At 29.6% G+C, this 21,962-nt stretch overlaps 2 protein-coding genes across 7 annotated transcripts in view; one reads left to right on the forward strand and one right to left on the reverse strand.

The window, feature by feature from the left end:
* Positions 1 to 8,118, forward strand: part of LOC108747858 (FK506-binding protein 2) — a 64,831-nt gene extending 56,713 nt beyond the window's left edge. The window contains exons 2-4 of one of the 2 annotated variants that reach the window (XM_018485739.1): positions 2,033 to 2,196; positions 5,812 to 5,936; positions 6,533 to 8,118. In XM_018485739.1, the coding sequence (XP_018341241.1) occupies positions 2,033 to 2,196; positions 5,812 to 5,936; positions 6,533 to 6,721 (478 nt within the window). In that variant the 3' untranslated portion in view covers positions 6,722 to 8,118. The remainder of the gene's footprint in view (positions 1 to 2,032; positions 2,197 to 5,811; positions 5,937 to 6,532) is intronic. The other variant, XM_018485740.1, reaches the window with a different exon arrangement.
* An 851-nt stretch (positions 8,119 to 8,969) lies between these two features.
* Positions 8,970 to 21,962, reverse strand: part of LOC108747746 (FH1/FH2 domain-containing protein 3) — a 164,661-nt gene continuing 151,668 nt past the window's right edge. For 3 of the 5 annotated variants that reach the window (XM_018485442.1, XM_018485445.1, XM_018485446.1), the window contains 2 exons: positions 18,277 to 18,447; positions 8,970 to 10,061 (listed from right to left, as the gene is read on the reverse strand). In XM_018485442.1, the coding sequence (XP_018340944.1) occupies positions 9,988 to 10,061; positions 18,277 to 18,447 (245 nt within the window). In that variant the 3' untranslated portion in view covers positions 8,970 to 9,987. Of the gene's footprint in view, positions 10,062 to 15,152; positions 15,242 to 18,276; positions 18,448 to 21,962 lie in introns of all 5 variants that reach the window. The other 2 variants (XM_018485444.1, XM_018485443.1) reach the window with 2 other exon arrangements.

A 21,962-nucleotide genomic window follows, 5' to 3' on the forward strand; every position in this document is an offset into this window, starting at 1 on the left:
ATGTTTTTCAATAATAGGATTATATTTTACGCATATTTTAAAACATAATTACGGTTCTTCCCGAGTAATTTTAAAATATAAAAAAGGACCGCAAGAAGGGAGTTTCATTACAGCTACAGTTTATTCAGAGAATGTAATGCTCCTTCTTCCATTCTTCATGTTTATCCCGAAACGAGAATATTACGTATAATGAAAACGAATGAAAGGAATGTTCTGTATACCTTTATTTTTCAATATAATCTCCACGGAGTACGAGCTTATTTTTGCCACAAGCACAAGTGGACGAAGATTATATTAAAAAAGTGTGTAGACAGAAATTCTCTCTTAACCACGCATAATTTTCATACTTCCTAAATAAAAATATTTCATGAAAAATATATTTATCTGTGATAAAAAAATGAAAAATCATAAAATAATGAGAAATCCTATCCTTTCTAGGTTTCTTTATACATATTTTGCGTTTCATGTAATACATATTTTGCATTTCTGCAGTAAATACTCCGAAAAAGTTTAAATTATAATCTATCACATATCTACAATATTTACTAACATATATGTATATATGTATATATTGCATTATATATGTATATACCGCAAAAGCATGATATATTACATACAAAGATAAAGGAAGATTGCTGGCATCGTTATACTAATTTGTTCGTGGACTATATTTTATTTTCATATTTGTAGAATTTATTTCTAGCTGATTTTATATAAAAACTAACAATAAATATATATAAATTATTAGTTTTTCTTCTTTAATCATCTAAACAAGTTATGTTTTTTATAATTATTAATAAAATGCAATGTTTTTTTTTCTGAGAAATAAGGAAGTGTCTTTAAGAAACATATGTCAGCGACTTTTCTCTGTATAAGTATATATAAATTGAAGCTACTTGTACATGCGTAGATTTTCTATGCTGCTTACAATGTATTTTGATTATCCTTTTTCATTTCTTGTTTTTTTTTCTAAGAAATTTACATATTTCTATTTATGTTCTTATTTTTAATTCTTAAATATTATCACACTGCATTTTTACATCGCATTCGTACTCGTGCATGAAGTTTTCCACTTGACTGTATCTGGCTGCATGTTGCCGTGTTACTTTCAACTTACGTGTGCGCTCGACGTCATGCCTCTTAATCATATATATAAAACCGTCCATCTTGAGATGCCCCGAAGGAGGCCCAGAAAATATACAACATCGGTTTTGCCTCTCTAGTTTCCGTAATATTCTTCTGACTCAGGAAATCGTCGGTTTTCGCACTGAGAATGATCGCTGAATATATGCTTGCTTTCTCTCTCTTTCTCTCCACCTTTCTCTCTCTATTTTACATAACGACAAATTGACATTTCTAATAATGATCTAAGTCTTTAGATTTGGTGCGAAATATCGAGCGTAGTCATGCAATTGCATTCGACGCCGGCACAATAGTGAATTCTTGGTGAAAGTTTGCGGTGCAGCGAAATGGGACTTGATTGTTCCGCACGTTTTCCAATTAGTCCGTCGCTCTTCTCCTTACGCCGTGTCGCTTTTAACTCTCGACATGAATAAGTTGTCGCGAAACTTGTTACAACAAACATTTTGATGCCTCGCTGAAATGAGGAAGTTTACTGTAGTTAGCGCGATGTAATGCGAGTAAAGACTGAACATGTTCCGTTATGCTTGAAAAATAAAGAATTCTTCATATCTTCTAAAACGGACATAATGATATGCAAACACAGAAAGAATATTTCTATTGTATAAAGACGATTTTCTTACATAATACAATTTATTAATATACATTTTTGCAAATTGTTTTATAACAGCATACCAATGCTTTATGATTGAAGAAAAAATGTTATGAACAGAAATAACACTTGCTTTTTTAAACAACTTTTAATAAGCAGCATATTTTCATATTTTCTTGTATCTTGAGATGTAAAGGATTATGTCTATCCAAAAAAATGTGTGTGTGTTTTAATTTAATATTTTACAGTGTGACTCTAGTAGAATGTAACTCTAAGTGAGATTATCCTTTTTTGTTATAGTTTGGATAGAGATCAACCATTTACTTTCCAGCTTGGTGTTGGACAAGTTATTAAAGGTTGGGATCAAGGTCTTCTGGATATGTGTGTAGGCGAGAAAAGGAGATTGACGATACCACCTGAGCTGGGATACGGTGAAAAGGGAGCTGGAAATGTTATTCCCGGTGGTACGCTGACATTTTTTTATTATTTTTGAATTTCTTTTAACATTTAATATTTATATTTAACGTTTTTTGTATTTAATAATTTATAATATATTTATATATAATATATTAGTATTGTAAAAGATTTTCCTGGGTAAAAAATTATACGCTTAATTCTATATAAAATAACACACGTATTCGGTAAACAATTCAATTTATTTAAAATTTTTCTCGTAAAATAAATTCTCATTAATCAAATGAATCATATATACTAAAGTCATAATAATTAACGTATATATGTAATTAAAAATAAAAATATGTTTTAATATTTAATTATTGTACGTGACTACATTGAAATGACAAGCTAATAATATATAATTTTACTCATGTTTCATCATAAGTGAAACAGTTTCAAATAATATGCAATGTTTAAATAAAATAGATATTGTATAACGTTACATTAAATTGTATATATTATGTTAAATTTTATACATGGAAAAGCCGTAAAAGTTACAGTATTTATTTGTTATTGTTTATCCTTTATAGAATTTTTTGTAGATATTAATTAATAAGTTTATAAAATACTTTTAGTATGTTTGTTATATGTAAATCAAACTTTTTTTAATTTTTAATCATCTTTAAAATTTAAATAAACTTGAATGTAGTAAATTAATTTAATATTTATTTATACATGTTGAAAAACAATAACAACATAATAACGATGAAGCTATTTGGCAAATTAATGAAAGTTTTTTTATACAATACATGTATAAGTATACAATTTTTATATACTATAATAATCTGTACATTTATTAGTGGAAAAAAGAAAATTAAATTTATTACAAAAAATATAAAATTTGATTCAATACTTTATATTTTTTCAAAAAGTGTATACACGTATGCTTTCAGAGACATGAATTATTTTGTACGTGAGTAATCAACAATTGATATTTTATTAAAAATTTTTTCAATTTTTTTCACGAATTGATAAAATAAATGCTCACAAATTAATAACAGCTACTATAATTTTATTGTACTCTTTTCTATGCTCGCGAGCTAGTGCTTCTCTAATTTTTCTGAACCGTTCTGCCACTTGAAATACGTACTAGTATAGGTATATATTCGACAATCAACCAGACAGCAATGGTATTCGTTACGATTAAAAAGCATCACGCTAACGTGAGCATTTTTCAAATTACACGTTGGACCATTTTTACGCGAGAAAGGATTAGTGAGGAATCGGTAGAGAGAGGAAGGGGTGATAAACACTATTGGACAGGTCGATACAAGGGTAGTCGTTAGCAGCAAAATCGAAGTCAAAAATGCAATTGCACGGAAATCCAATAAAGTATCAACCATTAAATTGAGCATCGTTGCCCGACTCTCGGCAACGCTGCAATGGCGGGATCAACAATGATAAACGATTCGCCTCTTTAGCGGGGTCTTCGCGTGTGGATAAATTGCACCATTTCGCTCCAGTCCCACTGTTTATTTTTTTATTATTTTTTACATACATGACTTTTCACGAGTTTATTCAAAATTAATACGTACTTCAAACGGTAAATTATAACGGTAGTTATGACGCTTTTATACCACTATATGATTATTTTATTATAAATTCATAAGTAAAGAAGCGTGAAATGTAGATGTTAGTGTCTAATAATATTTTTATATAAATATTTAAATACATTTTTAATATTTATATTTCAAACTGTGGTCTTAAAAACATACTCCTAAATTAAAAATTGCATATAGCAATATCAAAAATAAATAAATTAATAATAATAATAATAATGCTAATAAGTATTATAAAAGTATTAAGAAGAATTTATTACTAAAAATATTCTGTCAGCCATGAGTCTTAATTGATTTATTCACGTAGGCATATTTATACTCTTTAACTTATTATTGTTTATACACATTTATTTTTTAATAAATTCTCTTTTTATGTACATATATTAGTTATTGAAACAAATATTACCATGTATCTCAAATTTATTAAGATATCCTGTAATATTTTTAGCAATAAGTAAGCCCTGCTCTTCAGTGTTAAGAGGCTTGATATTTTATCATTATTATTAATCATTATATATTATTAAATTGATAATCAATTTAATTTGTGATATTACTCTTTTCAGCTATAATTTAAACTCTTCTCTTTTTATGTTTTCAAGACTGACTAGATTCAGCACGCACTTTGAAGCACTTTTAAAAATATATTTAAATGTTGATATACATAAATATTATTAGACCAAGAATCTAACTTCGACTGCATTGGCGCTTCTTTACTTAATTGATTTATTGGTTTAAATAATCTAATTTAATTTATTATTGTAATTTTATAATCCACAATTCTTGTTCCTATTTGCTACGTATATAATAGTTTATTATATTAATATATATGCCAAGCAATATAACTTTGGGGGCATTTTTTAACTACACGGCAAACTATTGCCATCGAAATGTCCTTCCACACAGAATGCGATGATAAAGAATACTAGAGGGAACCGCGCGCGAGGATTGGAATATTCCCATCATCCCTCTCCATTTCTCACGTCCAATTTTCACGGCGACAGTGGCTGTTACACCGGGCAGCGCATTATTATTCGCCGTATTAATTTCACTCGTTTAAGTAGTGAATAATTAAGCGCCATATTTCATTAGGGCCAGCTTAATCGCGACGGGACCATCCATAATTAATGGCTGGACGTGCCGAGCGCGCGTATGCATTCTCTCCTGTGCCGAACACTTCGTTAGCCCCTCCCCAGCTGCATTTGCTGGTCATTGTTATTTCGGATATCTATAGACACTATTATTGGCAATCGAATTTCTGTATGCATTATTATTAATGTTTGGTCGTGCCTAGATATCTGAACATGTACGTGTGCATGATTAATTTTGGGTTCGATTCTAAATTTAACAATGTATTGTATTTTATAGCTTTTTTATTACAATTAGAATTTCTAGTATCGAAAACTTTACAAAGACAATGATTGCATTCAGCAGATCAATCAACTCAGTAAAACAGATATATGTCAGATTGTAATTAGGCTGCATTTATATTATTATGTCTTTTTAATTATTTTGGTATTTACTGTTTATTTTATTATTTTTTTATTTAGATACACTTGTCGATTTGACCCTTTACTCTATAAATATATAGTCTATACATATCCTTCGCCTACATCCGCCAAAACGTGTAAAAAGCTTTGTGCTTGACAGTAGATCGATGAGTTCTAAAAATGATTTACGAGTATTTGCCAAATCGAGATTAATAGTATTTGCAGTAAATGGATAAACCTCTTCAAGTGGAAATCTTGCACCTAAATATATATCAACTTTTTATAAAGTAAATCATCTAAAATGTTAAAAAAATAACTGTTTTATAAAATAATTTTAACTCTAACAAAGCTAATAAATTAGATTAAAAAAAAAAAGAAAATTAATTTTTTTGAAATTTTATGCTTATTTAATTTTAAATTATATTAAAATGTTTACATTAGTATAATATAAATTTGCTTTAATTAATAAAATGTAAATTTTCTATATTGCTCTCAGAAAATTTTTACTACCGTATTTCTCTGTAATAATTTATATACATATGCAAGCAATTAACATAAAAGGTTACTGTTGTTTTAGGTGCTACTCTTACGTTTGAAGTTGAACTTATGAATATTAGCGATTCGCCCCCAACCGCTAACGTCTTTAAGGAAATCGATGCTGACAAAGACAACCAACTGTCCCGCGAGGAGGTGAGAGCAATGGCAAGATCACTTTAAGTTTTTATTTGGGCCATTTGTGGTGCTGGTAGTAGAAAAATAGTGCTACAAATATCTTAATATATTTGTTTTTATACGCATGGATGAAAATAATATAATATTAAAATTTATTTGTATTTTATAAATGTTCTATAATACTTATAGATGTATTCGTATATCATTATTCGGAAACTATTATATTATTTTTTATACATATTCGCATTACATTTGTACAAATACGTATAACAAAAAATTAAAAAGAACTTTGTAGAACTGTGTAATACTTGCTGTGATATATCATGATAATTAAAAGTTATGAAATTGTTTTCATATTGAAAATGAGAAATAAATTTTACAATGTTCACTGACAAAAAGAAATTTGACACACAGAAATTTAAATTAATTTTCGTATTACAGGAATAATTTGCAGTATATTAATATGCATATTTTAATCTACTTATATTTTCTGCTGAATTACAAGCTTAACAATATTAATTTTATTTTATAAATCTACATATGTATAATATACTTTGTAGACGTTTATGCCATTTTCTATGCAACCGTTTTAATTAATCCGTACATGGTCAATTTTTTGTTTGCAGGTAAGCGATTATCTCCGAAAGCAGGTGATAGAAGCCGAGCAAGCGGGTGCTAGTGAAAATGAAGACGTAAAGAAAATGCTGGCTGATCATGATAAGCTCGTCGAGGAGATCTTCCAGCACGAGGACAAGGACAAGAACGGCTTCATCTCCCACGACGAGTTCAGTGGGCCGAAGCATGATGAGCTCTGAAGTCTTCGTCCCTCATCATCGCGTCTCCAAGCGCCCGTTGTTGACGTCGTCGTCCCAACCGTCGACGATATCGACGCGCCCCGCGCCATCACGTGTTCACCTCTGTATAAAATCACCTCTTCGAGTCCCCTCTCGGGTATTCCCGAAGGATCCAATGATCGATTGTGCCGAGTACACGCGTGCTCGAACTTGCAAGACCAAGCAAATTTACCAGCAAACTTTTCTGATATAGCACCACTGATACCAGCATCAGAGGGATACAATCTTCGGGAATCTTCGGCTCGTCGAGTCGTATTCATGTTCTCGATTGCAGGAAACTTACAAGAGTAGGTGGACATTTTGATTAACAACGATGAGCGTAAAGTGAAACTGTTTTTTGAAAAATTCGGAAAAAAGGGGATCTGGAAGTTTTGAAAACTATTTGATAGTCTCAAATAGCTTAAAAATTTCCTAATTTTTTAATTCGGGTGTTCTAAAGGATACGATTTCATTCGTTTGAAAATAAGAATCACGATTACAATCCCACGAGCCATCTTATACGCACAAGATTAACCGAGAATCTGCAGAGGAAATATTGATCAATTTCCAGTGCAATTTCCATCTGAACCTTTCTTATCCTAGTACATCTTACTAGGAAGATCTGCAATTTTTATCGCTCAATATTGTTTATTTTATTTATCATACAATCTCGTTTTGAAAATCTTTATACTACAGTATACAAACAATTATTTCTGCAGTTACTTAGTTTTTATAGATAATTTATATTGCGCAGAATTATGATTCCTTTACCAAATAAAGTTTCTGATACAACAAATTTTTCGTTGACTGTTAAATCGTGAAAATATATATCAAATCTATAGTCTTTAAATAATTAATATAAATATTGCATTTTTTTCTTATTTATTTTCAACCAGTTTAAAAATTTGCGGAAATTTACAAAGATCCATGAAAATTTCACGGATATTCCTAGGGAAACATTCCGGCGGAACATTATTGTACATTTTAATACGATATAAACAAAAAAAAATATACGAATGTCTGCTCGAATGATTGCACTGTAGTGACGTGAAGTGAAACTGTGTGTTTCGCGCTATATATATTATATAAAAATATAAAGGGAGAGAGAGAGAGAGAGAGAGAGAGAGAGAGAGAGAGAGAGAGAGAGAGAAAGAGAGAAAGAGAGAAAGAGAGAGATTGTGATTGAGCGAGATAAAGGTGTGACGGAAAGAGTGTTTTTTCTACATGATTATAAATGTTAGCATAACTAAAAAGCATCGACGTATGGTGCTGAAACTCACATGCATTCTGTCCTACTCTCAAAGCTTCCACCAACCTATCCCAGTCATAACGATCCCTTGCTCGAGAGTCGCGCGCGCGCGCGATGTTCACGTAGGAGACAAGAAGAGGATGACGAAGAAATGAGGAAGAGGAAATATCCCGAGGATGCGTAGTGGAGATGAATATGGTCGCTCTTACGCGAGCATCCCCCTATCGTCGCATTATTACATTTTAACTGATACGTTTTTATTACTACATTATATTGTATGTTGTTAAAGTTGGATGATGGTTAATAATAAATCATGTGTCTCGAGCACAGTTTGTTATATAACTACCTCTTTCAATTTCTGCATCCCTGTCTGAAAGTTTATTCGCAACAGTTATAAATGCGATGAAATATTTTATGGATCTGCAATCAAATATTTCTACATATATTTGCCACAATTAATTTTCGTACATAAAATGCGTACGTCATGTAATGCATGACATTTCTCAAATGACTTTTTGTCTCATTTTGCTTTGGAACAACATTGTTTTCGGACATATTAACAATATTAATCATTCTTATTATTTTTTATTATTACTTGAAGTATCATTATCTAAAGTGTTTAGGATTATAAAAGTAAAAGATTTATTGCATCAAAAACTATTATTTTATTAATCATTCATTTTTTGTAAATAAGAACTGATGAGAAAACAAAGTTCAAATTTTGGAATTTAAGAAAACTGAAATACATTTATAAAAATTAGTTTATAATTTATAATTATTTAATAATTATTCAGCCTTCGTTATATTTAATCGTTTATATTATATTTAATATAAAACTTACCTTTTTTATATTGTAAAAAATCAAAGTTGAAAAATCCAGAAAGTATTAAATCTTAAAACAAGTTGTCTTTCTCTGAAAAAAAAAAATATTTTGAAGGAAAAGGAAAATTACATATTCATATTTATTTTTATAATTGTTTCTCCTTTTATTTAAAGAATCATTTCCACAGAAAGTTACACTGAATGTGATTATGCGTTTCTACGAAACGCAATAATAAAATGATGATTAAAATAATTAAGCTGCTAGGCAGATTTATGTCGTCCGGTATGTGTTTGCTATTCGACAGGAATCGTTCTAGAATCTAGAATATATTTACTTCGTATGCAAAATGGCTGTTTCTTCGTTGTAAATGGATCGATGCGAACAAAAGCATCGATTACTCGGAGTAGTCGCTCTTAAAAATCGATCGATTATAAAAATTCGTCGAGGCACGTGATGTTATATGATTGTCAAGTCGACCCTGTCATCCACGATTCGAGTGAATCTTCCGAGAAGTACCGAGTACGATACATACGTAAAATGTATATAATATACGCACAACACGCGTAATAACTTTCAAAGAGGCAAAAGGAAAACGTAAACAACTTTTGAAACTTTCAGAAATTTCTATACAAAACAAGGAAAATTTTGTAAAACAGAAAAATGTTTATAGAAGGACTTACATAACAAAAATCTATCTATAAGGACATTCCTAAATAATAATTCCTAATACGCATCCGAGATATTGTTTCTCGTGCGCGAACGACGTATTAAGAAAAATACTTGTTCTCAATCATTGGCTTAAGCCTAAATCACCGATTAATACTTGTTTAATTCAACAAAACTATAGTATCTTTTTTCTGTTTTTTTTTTTCATACTTATCCTACCTTAGCAAATCGAATGACAGGTGCACATATGAAGTGCATATGGGGCTTTACGCGAATATTAAATTCGATGAACGTCAGCGACGTGTCGTAGAATCGATCGTCGATATCGTCCGATCTCGGAGTGTCCTGGTAATAGGAGAAAATAGGATCCTATAATCGAAGATCTACGACGGAGAGATTGCAATGTTTTCACCGAGCTTCCACTGTTCCGCCCCTTCGCAGTATTAACTTTCCGTTCTTTCTTCGTCTCGTTTCGTGAGAGCATGTCGTGGCCTTCGAGTATTATCACAGTCAGTAGCCCTTGATGTAGGCGGCGATGTGCTTCTTCTCTTCTTCCGAGAGACCGTTCTTTAACGTTCTACGCACTGAAAGAGAAGTATAACATAGTGGTTTGCGCTAATAATATTTTTTACTTTCTCATAAACAAATGTAACATAAAACTTTTTAAATGAGTCACACTGACTTACATTTCTTTCACCTTCCTTTTACGTAATAATATACAAATTATCTTTTATATTTTTTTATACATATAATAAAAATATTTTATTAATCTTTAAAACAAAGGATCTTCTAAAGTATTTCTCTAAGTTTTTTCAAAATAAAATTTAGACGCATTCAAAAGTATTTAAGATTATTATTATATGATAATGTAGACTTTTTGCTTGAAATCTCTTAAAATATTTACTGAAAACTTTTTTCAATTAAAAAATTAACAAAAATGAGAAAACAATATGTAATGCATTTATGTTACACTTCTAGTGTAGCGTCTTTGATATCGTTCATAGATTTGTAAATTTAATATAAATTGATAAAAACACACAAAAAGATAAATTTTCTAAAAGCTTTTTTCCAGTGTATAAAATATGTATTATTTCGAATAGTATATACATAAAACATAGGACAAGTAAGAAAATTATAATCTATACAATTAAGGCATTTCAAAAAACATGCTGTGAAAATAAAGGAGAAATGACAAGTTATAATAGCAAATAAAATTTTGATGTCATATGATCACTTTTATGTTAATCCATCACCTACGAAATGTTGAAATGTTTCCTATGCTAATAGTTCTCTTTCATTAGTCTCTGATGTAAAATCGTATTAAGTTCAACAACGTTTAATTAATAAGCTGCAAGCACTTCAGTCAGAACTTCATACATAATCTTTAGGCTCGCGCGTTGAGACTTAACTAAACTTCTATTAATTTGCCGTCAGTAATTGCAGCGATTGTTGCATAAAGGACATTCGTTGCTAAATTTCGTTCAGCTTGCTGATCAAGTTTTCAATTTACACAGATTAAAGGAAAATTCACAATAATTAAAATAAGTTGTTGTTAATTATCGTTTTATCGATTAAAATATCAACATAATCAGGTAAGATATTAATAACAGTATCAATGTACACAAGTGTATATCGGAATTCTATTACACATGTCGCACTATTTCGATCACGTAAATAATTAACCGAGAGTTAATTTGCTGCTTTGTGTGTAGATTAGTCGACTTGATGGTTTGCCGATATGTCCAATAGCAAACAAACTGTTCGGAATACAGCTACGAAAGCCAACGGTTGTTGGTGGATATAGGAAATTACTGCAATCCATTTGAAATTTCTCCTCTAAAATGATATTGAGATAAATACGTAGCAGTATGTGTGAAGATCTAATATTTCTACAATTTTGATTTTATAAATTAAAAAGCAAAAATTAAATAAATACATTTATTGAAAATTTTTATCAAGGTAAAAAAATGCAATGTGACATGCAATACAAAAATTTCTTTTGACAAAAGAGAGAGAAATATAAATTTTTAAAAATACTATTCTTTAAAATTATATAGAAGTTGATAGAAAAGTAGGAAAGCAATATTTCCTTATTTTTTGTAAAATTTAATATTCCCTTTCTTTATTTTTCTTTAATTTGTAAAATTTAAGTTTCTACATTATTTTTACAAATATATTATATCATGAAAAAAATAGATTTGTCTTTTTAATTTAATTTAAGACTTTAATTAGCAATTGATTATTAAAACTTTTTATTTTTATTTTCTAAAATATTTTTAATTTTATTTTCTGAAATATTTTTAAAATTAATTAATAAAAATAGGAAAATGTACGAAAGAGATTACAACATACAAAAAAGACCAACTATTTCGAATTCGATACTCACTACAATTAATCCTGCTTATTAAAGTCAATGACAAATTAGCGCATTGTCCGGTAATTACGGTTTCATTACGGTTTACAAACGTGGAATCGATAACACGAACGACCACAATAAACGTGATGTAAAGTACCTATTCGGAGATAATACTATCGTCGAGGACCCTCGATATCGATAATGTTATAGTTTCTTTCATCTATAATATCGTATAACAAAGGACTCTCGATCACAAACTATCAACATTACACGTATATTTTCTTTCTTCGATAATTGCCCGCTATTCCTTTGATCCTTTTCGTTATCCTCGTAACCAACGTATTTGCGATTGCAAAGGCACAAAGAGTAAATGGGCAAAAGAGTAAATCTTGTATAATCCTTTTTCTCACGGTAAAAAGTAATGACACTTTAAGTTTCAATATTTATATCCGTTTGTTGTAGTTAGAAATTAGAGTAACTGAGATAAATACTCTTATAAAAATTTTAATAAGAATACTTATAAATTAATAATTTTTTGCAAGACTACGTAGTAGGTTGTAAATAGTGAATATGTCACCATGGAAATTCATATATGAAATATTTCTCAGCGTTGTAAACAGCAATCTCTGCGTAAATTACTAAAATATTCATAAATGCAACATTTTTGCCTCCTATCATATTACATTCGAGCTGTTAATCTGCTGTCTTAAATTTTAATTTTTTTCATGTAAACGACCATATATAAACGGGTAAATTCTTTGCCTCCTTTTTTCCCAGTTGTTGTTGCAAATCGATAGAGTTTTGTGCCGTGAGGCGTTTCAATTTAATGTTGTTCAGTTAAATCGCTCGTGCTCTGGCGACTTTACAAACATGAAGTCCGCGAGCTGATTATTTGCTGTTACACGTGGCGCATGGATGGTACATACATGAATACAAGCTATGCGTCGTGCTGTTAACGCGTTGTTAATGGAATGTAAACCGATTTTGCTGTGACCAGATCTCTCACAGCTTTTATCTATCTTTCCCAGTTTTTGAGCAAATTTATAATGACACCGAGTTTCCATTGTATGAGTAAATGTAATTGTGATATAATATTATATATTATTATTACATTGTAATAGATTGCCGGTGCTAAATTGTCATGACAATTAGTCATTGAAAATGATATATTATATTAAATTAGAATGAGATTTTGTAAAAATATATATTATGTACAAATGTATTTAATATTATATTGTTTTTTAATTGCAAATGAATATCGCGCATGTTAATTTTTTTACAGTATTTCATTATTGTGTGGTATTTTTGAATTTTTAGCTTTATAAAAAAATTATTGCAATTTTAATTTTTTCTAAATTAGTAAATGTTGAATTTAATAATATATTAAATAATTAAATTTAATTAAACATTAAATATTAAATGTTAAATTTTAATCACAGAACATGTTTGAATTAAAAAGGAGAATATTGTATATATTATGATAAAATAAGTAACTTAAGTAAATAATTTTTTATTAAAGAATTATTTTTAAAAAAATTTTGAAAATTATAATTGTAGTTTTTATTTTCCAATTTTAATACTCATTTCGGTAACACCATTTGGCATTTAAGCAATTGCCATGATGTACGAAATATCGAGCCACAGATTGGCGGTTTATGTTCAACGTGATGTTAGTATGGTAATCAAAATCATAGTTTATGCTCAAACGATCGCACATTGATAAATCATTCGATGCCAATCCAAGCATTTCGCATCAATAATTTAGAAACCATGAATGTTGAGCGAATTGATATACGGATATCCTAGCGGAAGCAGATACTTCTTGCAAGTCGAACACCAATATTCTTCACATGATGCCAAAAAAAGATTCAACATCTGCAGAACACTAAAAATGAATTCATTTACTTATTGTTTTCGACAATCTTATATTAAACTCTTGTCACTGATGTGTTTTGTATTTAAGAAGTACTATTTTTAAAAATAATTTTATATCTGTGTTTTGTCTGTACATTAAATTCCTCTTTTATCAATATCCTTTAAAAGTTTTCAGAAATAAATTTATATCTTTTTCTATAGAAGAAATTGCATAATAAATAATTCAGAGCTATATTTTTAAGATAAAAGAAATAGAATTAAAAATAATCATTAATTTATACACGTTATATATCGAGATACAATAAAGTTGAGCATGATTACAAATATAAAGTAGATTAAGATTGCACGTGGCCGATTTCCATAGAAGTTTACATTTTGATGAGATATAATCAAAATTGCTAAGGATTATATTTATAAATATGTATACATTCATATATGCATACGAGTGGTAAGAACACTCCTATCGAGCTTTAAATGCTAATAGATGAAAAGCGTGTGGGTTTATACCAAGCGTCGGAAGTTCACATACAAGAGGGACATTCGCGTTGCGTAAGTCTCTATTAAGTCGAGAAACTTAGACACCCCAACTCTATTTAGAAAGTAAACTTTTTACTTACCCCTCCACCCCTCTCAAACGAGCGCAATTTAGCCTCACTTATGCATATTATAGGAGACTAAAATTGCATGAAGTTCAAAGCGCACGATCCTAATGTATTCGGTTATCCAAAAGCAAAGTCTCAAAGTTTCCGAATAGCTTTTGGCTTTCCGCGAGAAGTCGTAATATATATTCTCTAATGCTTTTCATAGAGGAAACAACTATTATATGACTATCAATTTGATAAAAATGTGCAAATTTAACTAATATTTGTTAAAGATAATAATTCGTTTTTATTTACATATATTTTGTTATAATTTCTATTTTTATAGTTTAATCCGAGGCGCGTGATCAAAATATATCTTCATAAAAATGTATGAGATATAATACTATTTATTATATTAATATTTATTTATATTAATACCAAATCAATTTGATATCAAGTTAATAACGATACAATTTTTTTTAATAATTGCAAACCGAAAAATGTAAATTAGTATTAACATAAGCATCCTGATGTCAAATACAATAAAATTAAATTTTATGTAATTTTAACTATTTTGCACGATTTTTATTAGAATACAATTTTAAATAAAATATAAAATATGTATATGCGCTTTCAAACTAAATTTGTAAATTGAATAAATTTAGAAAGAGTGAAATATGTAGTTCGTTAAGTACCATCAATTCGTGTTAGTAATTAACAATTTTGCTAATAAACATGCCACAAAATCAATATAATAGTATATATTGTATTAGAAAACAATATGTTTTGAAATCATGCAAACAGTCATGTCTTACTGAATAAAAGAAAAGGGCCATAAAAAGGAAACTTAAAAAGCACCGAACCTTAATCGCAGAAATCACGTAAACCCTGGCCCATCAGGGTTGATACCCTTCCGGCGTGGTGTTGTTCTCTCGGGTGCGTGATCGCTTCACTGTCAGACAGAAAGAAAAGAGACGCAAGAACGCTAGGCCACCCCGTTAGCAAGCTTTGCCGCTAATCTTAACTAAAGTTAAGTTATTGGAACGTGCCCAAGTTGTGTTAGAAATAATCTTTGAATCTATCTCGTAGATCATTAAACATGAAGGTAAAACGAGACCATCACCGTAGATTCCGTGATTTGATCAGAGAAGGATAATTGAACGAAGAATGGATCGGGACAAGACGAAGAGGGAAAGCAGGATAGATTCTCCATCCCCGAGAAATATCTTTAGAAAGTTAGGCTGAACATGCTATCGTAGCGATAAGTGATATCTCTTTACAGTTACATTTTAATTTATCTCAAATTTTATACACGCACTTTTGAATTTACTATATTACGTGACAGGTTGCATTTTACAAAATACAGTATTTTGCAAATTTTACTAATTTATTAAGATTCTTTCAAAATTTTAACAACAATAAAAAATTTTTAAATATTTATTATAAATCTAAAACTATAAAGATGAACAGCCTCTATAAAAAATAACTAGAATTGGAAATTTATATCTTCCGTATACAAATAAATGTTACATATGAAACGGTTCAATAAGATCAATATTCATATTTAACAATATAATTATGAGATAAATTTTCTCATTTACGTTAATTATTTTTTAAAAACATGTATGTTTATGAAATTGTTATTAAAATCTTTTTTGATTCAAATTTTAAATCACCGTCAAACTTTTTGTATTATATACTTTTAAATGTAATACAGATAAATCTGTAATTCTTCATAATTTTGTTAAAAAGTACGTATAAAACATTCTTAAATCATGAAATCATTTAATGAATAATAATATTATATAAACATGAAAAATTCGAAATTCTAGTGAAGAAAATTATTTATATTTATAGTGAAGTATAAATCGCTTAAAGCTAAATACACCGTTTTCCCTCTGAATAATAGTGGAACAGGGCTACGTGCTCGACGCGCTCGGACGCGTACTGAACCGGCTTATCATAAGTATCGCGAGAGGAAAGATTGGCCAAGCCACTCGGTGATCGGATTATGGCGAGATTTACGCGCTATCGGTCCAGTGAAGGATTATTTCAACTTCCTGCTGAGATCGATCACTGGTCCGGTAAAATAGAAACGGAAAAATGCCACAATTTACTTGCATTATGCTGTGTTACGTTATCTCGATACTAGACTGCTGCATTTTCCGTTACCAGATTTCCAATTATGTTCGCGCGTATATTCTGCTCTAATCACTGCATTTTCCAGCAAAATTTCGTTTGGTAAGAATTACATCGAAATTTTGCGCATTATCTGTGTTTCTTCACTTTGTACAACGTTTCGTGAGATTCATATTAAACTTCAAAAACGTTTTCTTTAAGACTTTTTTCAACGATAATTTTATTTTTCTTTGGTAAAATTTTAATCAAATGATTATAATATTGAAAATATTAGAGAATTTTAACTTATTAATTTCTAAATAGATAACAAATTTCACTTTTTAAGTTTTCCAAATAAACTTTATTTTAACAAGATTTTACTTTAACACTTTATTTTAATTAAATTATTTAAATACTTAAAATATTTAAAAATTTCCTGCTATTGTATCTTTTAATCAGATTTTAAATAAAATATATCTTTAAAATATCCAACATTTAAAAAAAAATACTTTCAAAATTATTAAAAAATATGTACTCTTGAAATTTTAGATAAACGTTAATATTAACTTTATACATATATATACATTAAATACAAATATTTTCTTTCTCGCCATATTATATGCTTTATATTGTTATAATTAAGCGTTATTATCATTTATAATTTTATGTTACATATTTCTACATCTACTTTGGAAGCATCTGAATCATTTTATCCCAAAAAATAAAATCGTATAGTACAAGACATTATTATTAAATTTCGATCAGTTGTAATAATAGCAGTTGAGATAGCATAAATGAGCACACGGGCATTAAAGTAAAGATAGGCTGTGGTGCTAATAAAGTGCATGGAAAGTATAAGATAGACTGAATCGACGACACGCGTACGATCGCATGTTCGATCTAGAGCGTCGACGCCGACATCTCCAAATTTCTCGTTTATCGATCGACTTTGGTAACCTCATAGCTCTATCTGTGGACCAACGGTTATCAATAATGTATACTTCACACCGAATAATTCAAGGCTCCGTGGCGTTGGAAGCTATTGGGAAATTCTGCGGTTAACGCCCAGTAGCTTCTGTTACCAATAAAACTTTAATGGCAAATTTTCACGTTACTTATAAATTTTTGTTCCATTATATGTAACAAAATGTACTCTTTTCTCTTCCTTTATCTTTCTTTTTCTCTTTCTCTCTTTTTTCATCTCTTCTCTCTAATTTATTTTATATAATATTATATGATAAAATAATACTCAGTTATCATAAAATAAAAACTAACACGATTAACATATGAGAACAGGTACATGCATCATTTTCACTGATATAATTTTTCTCATCCACGATAATGCGCATAATGCACAAAAAATTATGCAAAGAAAAAATACGAGTTTGATGCCGAGTTACTCTAGTTTAAATTTATTATTAATTACCCATTCAGAATGGTTCAAAATTGAATTAAAACATCCGGTTTATATTGTCTAATTTATTAAATTATTGAAAGTTTGTTATTATTCCAACTATTATTCCACTTGTTACTAACTTTCACCGCCTTTTTTTTTTTTTATTGTTATGCTCAATTATCGAGAGTCTTTAATTGTAGATTATTTTTACTAATAATATTATAAGTATCTTGATTAATGATTTGCTTCTTTTAAAGTCTTTAATTATCGCACTTCAATTAATTACGTAATATAATGTAATTTAGAAAATTGGTAGATTTCCCGATGAAATATTTACGTTGTGTCCATACACAGATATGCTATAATTTAGGAATGTAATAAATTATCGATTGAAAATCAATTTCTCGACCAAAGATCGATCGATAATGATAGGAAAGGAGAATCTGGGTGCATGGTGCTAGGATCACACTTACAAGACTTACGATCGGCGTGTCTGGTTCTCTTGCGTTCGCGTGGCGTGGTTCTAGTGGCTGGCGTTTTTGTTGCGGTTTTCACCAGAGATTCCAATAATTCGTCAACGCCATCAGCTAAGTTACCATTGGTGCTTTCGTCCCTGAGTACCGGACCCAGTGAAATTATACGTCCTAGAACATAGTAATATCTTCTGTTGCTTTATGAATACATTCTAAATTTTTTTTATAATAGCTTTATTTTCAAAGTAGGATATATTGCGTAGCTCTGTATTATTTATAAATATACATTGTATATATTAACAAATTAGATATATACGGAGAAAATTTTATATTTAAAATTACTATAATGTTGTAAAAGCTGTAGACTATCGTGACCATCATAAGTTTAAATAGCTATTTTTTTAAAAACAATAATGTAGCTATTTTTTTAAATACAATAATGTAACCTAATTTTTACACTTTTTCAAAAATTTTTTATTATAAAATCAAAACTTGTTAAATAAAAGTTAGTATTGTAAAGATAAGTAAAAAATATATACCCTTCAAATTTTATTTGCGTACCATAGTAAAAATTAACTATTTTCATGTTAGAATATAGCGTAAGTACTGGCTTTTAACAAAAATTACTTTGTTTATGTAATAAAAATTAGTATTATCATAGTAAAAGTTATGTCAGAATTATTGTTGGTCTATCGAAAATACAAGATATAATAAAGTAATTTAAAATTGTATTAAAACTTAATGTAAAATTTTCTCCGTATATAAATCATTAATAAATTTAAATTCATAATCCAATTATTTGTTATAAGAATAAAGTTTTTCTATTTATAAATTTTGTATTTATTTCTAAAAATTTATTTAGAGAAAGAAGCTAGATGACAATGCAAATTGTTAATGCTTTCAATTATTATGTTCAACTAAGTACACAATTTCTACAGTTAAGATACATTTTTCTCTATTTATTCATGAAAAATATGATCAAAAAGGAAAATGTATTTAAGTAAAGACAATCCTTTGTAGAATATCGCGTATCTACAAGATTTTTCTTCCACATCGTCTCACTATTTCATTTCTTACAATCACCACATTTAGTCCGCAGGGCAGAAACTTCGAAATTGTCAAATACACAGAATTTCTTCCAGAGCTTCTTTCAAACTCGTCCCAGAAAAGCTATCGTAGATACAGTTCTGTACACTCTCGATACAAGGACTGTGGAAAAAGAAAAGTAGAAGGGTGGTAATAGAATTTTTATGAATGAAACGAAAAGAGGAAGGAAGAGATCCTTAAGTCTCGCCAATTACGCGTTCTTTGACGGCCGCAGATCAATCTAGACAATTCATTTTCGTGGTTGCTCTACCATAAGGAATGTCAAACGCTTTCAAATGGCTTCCTGTTCGTTGATCTGATCTGCAAGCTCTGATAATATGTCCTACTTAACATATTCATTGCATAAGCGATTGAGGAATAATGCAATAAATTTCTGATTAAAAGTAAGTCAAGAAATTATATAATTACTTTACTTAACGTTGATTGTTATATACTGATCAAAATATGATATATATATTGATCAAAACAATATATAATCATGAAGTTAATAATTGAATAGCAATGTAAATGTAATATTCCCGTCTTATATTTATTATTTATTTTGACATTTCAATTTTTTAATATTACAACTCTCTATTTTTATTTAAAAAATTATGAAAAATAAAAATTTCATCATCATTAATATTATTTTAAAAACTTTCTTATAATTTTTAATAATATTTAATCCGTTTTTTTTGTAAATATAAAAAAGTTAATTTTTTTTAAAAGTATGAATATTTGTAACATTTTTATTCAGAAAAGAAATTTCATACTTCTCGCAATAATCAGTTAAATTTTGTTTAGTAGAACTAGAATTGCTATAATGGAAGTAACATGAAACAAGAATAAAGCTAACAATTGCGTATAACGATTAATTGTATCTAATATGTTCAGTATTGTTCTATTACTTAGCAAATTGTTAAAATAAATCGTCGTGCATCGTCCACGATTCTTGTCGCACAACTTGCGAGACTTTTCCAGCTGTGGAACTGGAGGGCTATCATATCCAGCTGAAAACGCCAGCACGACTTAGACGGGACGTTTAGATACTTTATGTCGTGGCATACAAGGGAATAAAGGAGAGAAAAGTTATGATGGCCGCAGCCATGGTAATGCACGTGGGTGGTTGAGTTTACGAGCCGGATGGGCACCAACCACTTGGTTCTTTGAGTTGGCCCAATCCTCCGCGTACCCCCCCCCCCTCTGCGCGAAAGCGGGAATAAAAATTCCACGTTTCCCCAAGAAAAAGATGATCCACAGTTACAACGTAATATCAGTCTTACGAGATCCAGGATGTGTCAGTCGTTTCTGCTGGATCTTTTTTCAAGGTGGCTTTGCCGTAGATTTTGATTGTACGTATAATAACAAACTTCGTTATTTTAAATAAATAGTTTTTCGTGCAGATAATTAATGTGAAATTATTTTATTGTAGTATTCATCAAAAATAGAATTATAATATTCAAAATATTTAATTAAAAAAGATACCTAACCAAATGAATGAGTAGAGTTTCCAATAATTTCAAAGAGTAAAAGTATATTTATTTATAAACATATTAATTTTGTATCATCTTAATCTGTAATCATTGTAACGTGGTTGCTCTTTAACAAATAATTTAATTTAATTTTCTGATTATTATACTTATTACAAATAATTATAAAGATCTAAATTTCAGTAATTAATTTTAAAAATAAACCAATTTAAAATATTCTTCTTAAGGTAAAAAAATATGATTGACTCGCTAATTTTATTCATTAAATATTTATTCATATAAAGAATAAATACGATAGCAGGTTCGTAGAAACTTTCGTAGAAAAAGAAAATTGGCAAGAAGAAAGTACGAAAGATAACAAGTTTGTGAACAATGTTACGATAAAACTTATAACATCGAGTCCAATAGAATTCTTTCGAACAAATTCAAGGAATAAATTTCTTAGAGGCTGTTATTTACGCGATACTTTTTCGCGCCGACTCGAATAATATCCACGTCGCTTCGAATATTCCCTCTGGAAGTTAACTACTTTTACATTCTGCCCTCTTGAGGCAAAGTTATCATCTTATGTAGCGCGCGTAAAGCGCAATAAAGAGTGAGTAAAACAAAATTTTACTCAAGTTGAAATTTTTCTCTCATGAATACCGAATTTATGAAGCAACACCGTCGAAGGCATCCTATCTTAACGCTTCTCGCAACTGAATGATAATGCTACTTACTACCAAGTTACATTTACGGCTTTACGGTATAGTGGATATACGCAATCTCGAACATTATCGCGAATTTTGGGCAAGAAAATTCCGAGTCGCATAAAAGAGAAACTTATACGAGTATCCTCGTGCAAAAGCAATAAAGATAACGAACGGTGACTTATGCGAGTCGGTAAGTTTCACATTCGACTAAACACGGAGGAAGGAGAAAAGAACTGTATGTCCGCAAACGCATCGTATAATCACAAAGACGGCATTTACTTCTCGTTTTCCGGTAATGTCGTCAAATGACCCGGCGCTATCCTTAAATCTTGCCTGCAAGAGCTGCTGGTTAAGGGCGACATTTATCTCGCGCCACCACCGAGCTGGAACATTACGGAGATGAAGAGAAATTCTCGCA

Source organism: Trachymyrmex septentrionalis, unplaced genomic scaffold (assembly GCF_001594115.1).
Source record: "Trachymyrmex septentrionalis isolate Tsep2-gDNA-1 unplaced genomic scaffold, Tsep1.0 scaffold20, whole genome shotgun sequence".
Taxonomy (NCBI): Eukaryota; Metazoa; Arthropoda; class Insecta; order Hymenoptera; family Formicidae; genus Trachymyrmex; species Trachymyrmex septentrionalis.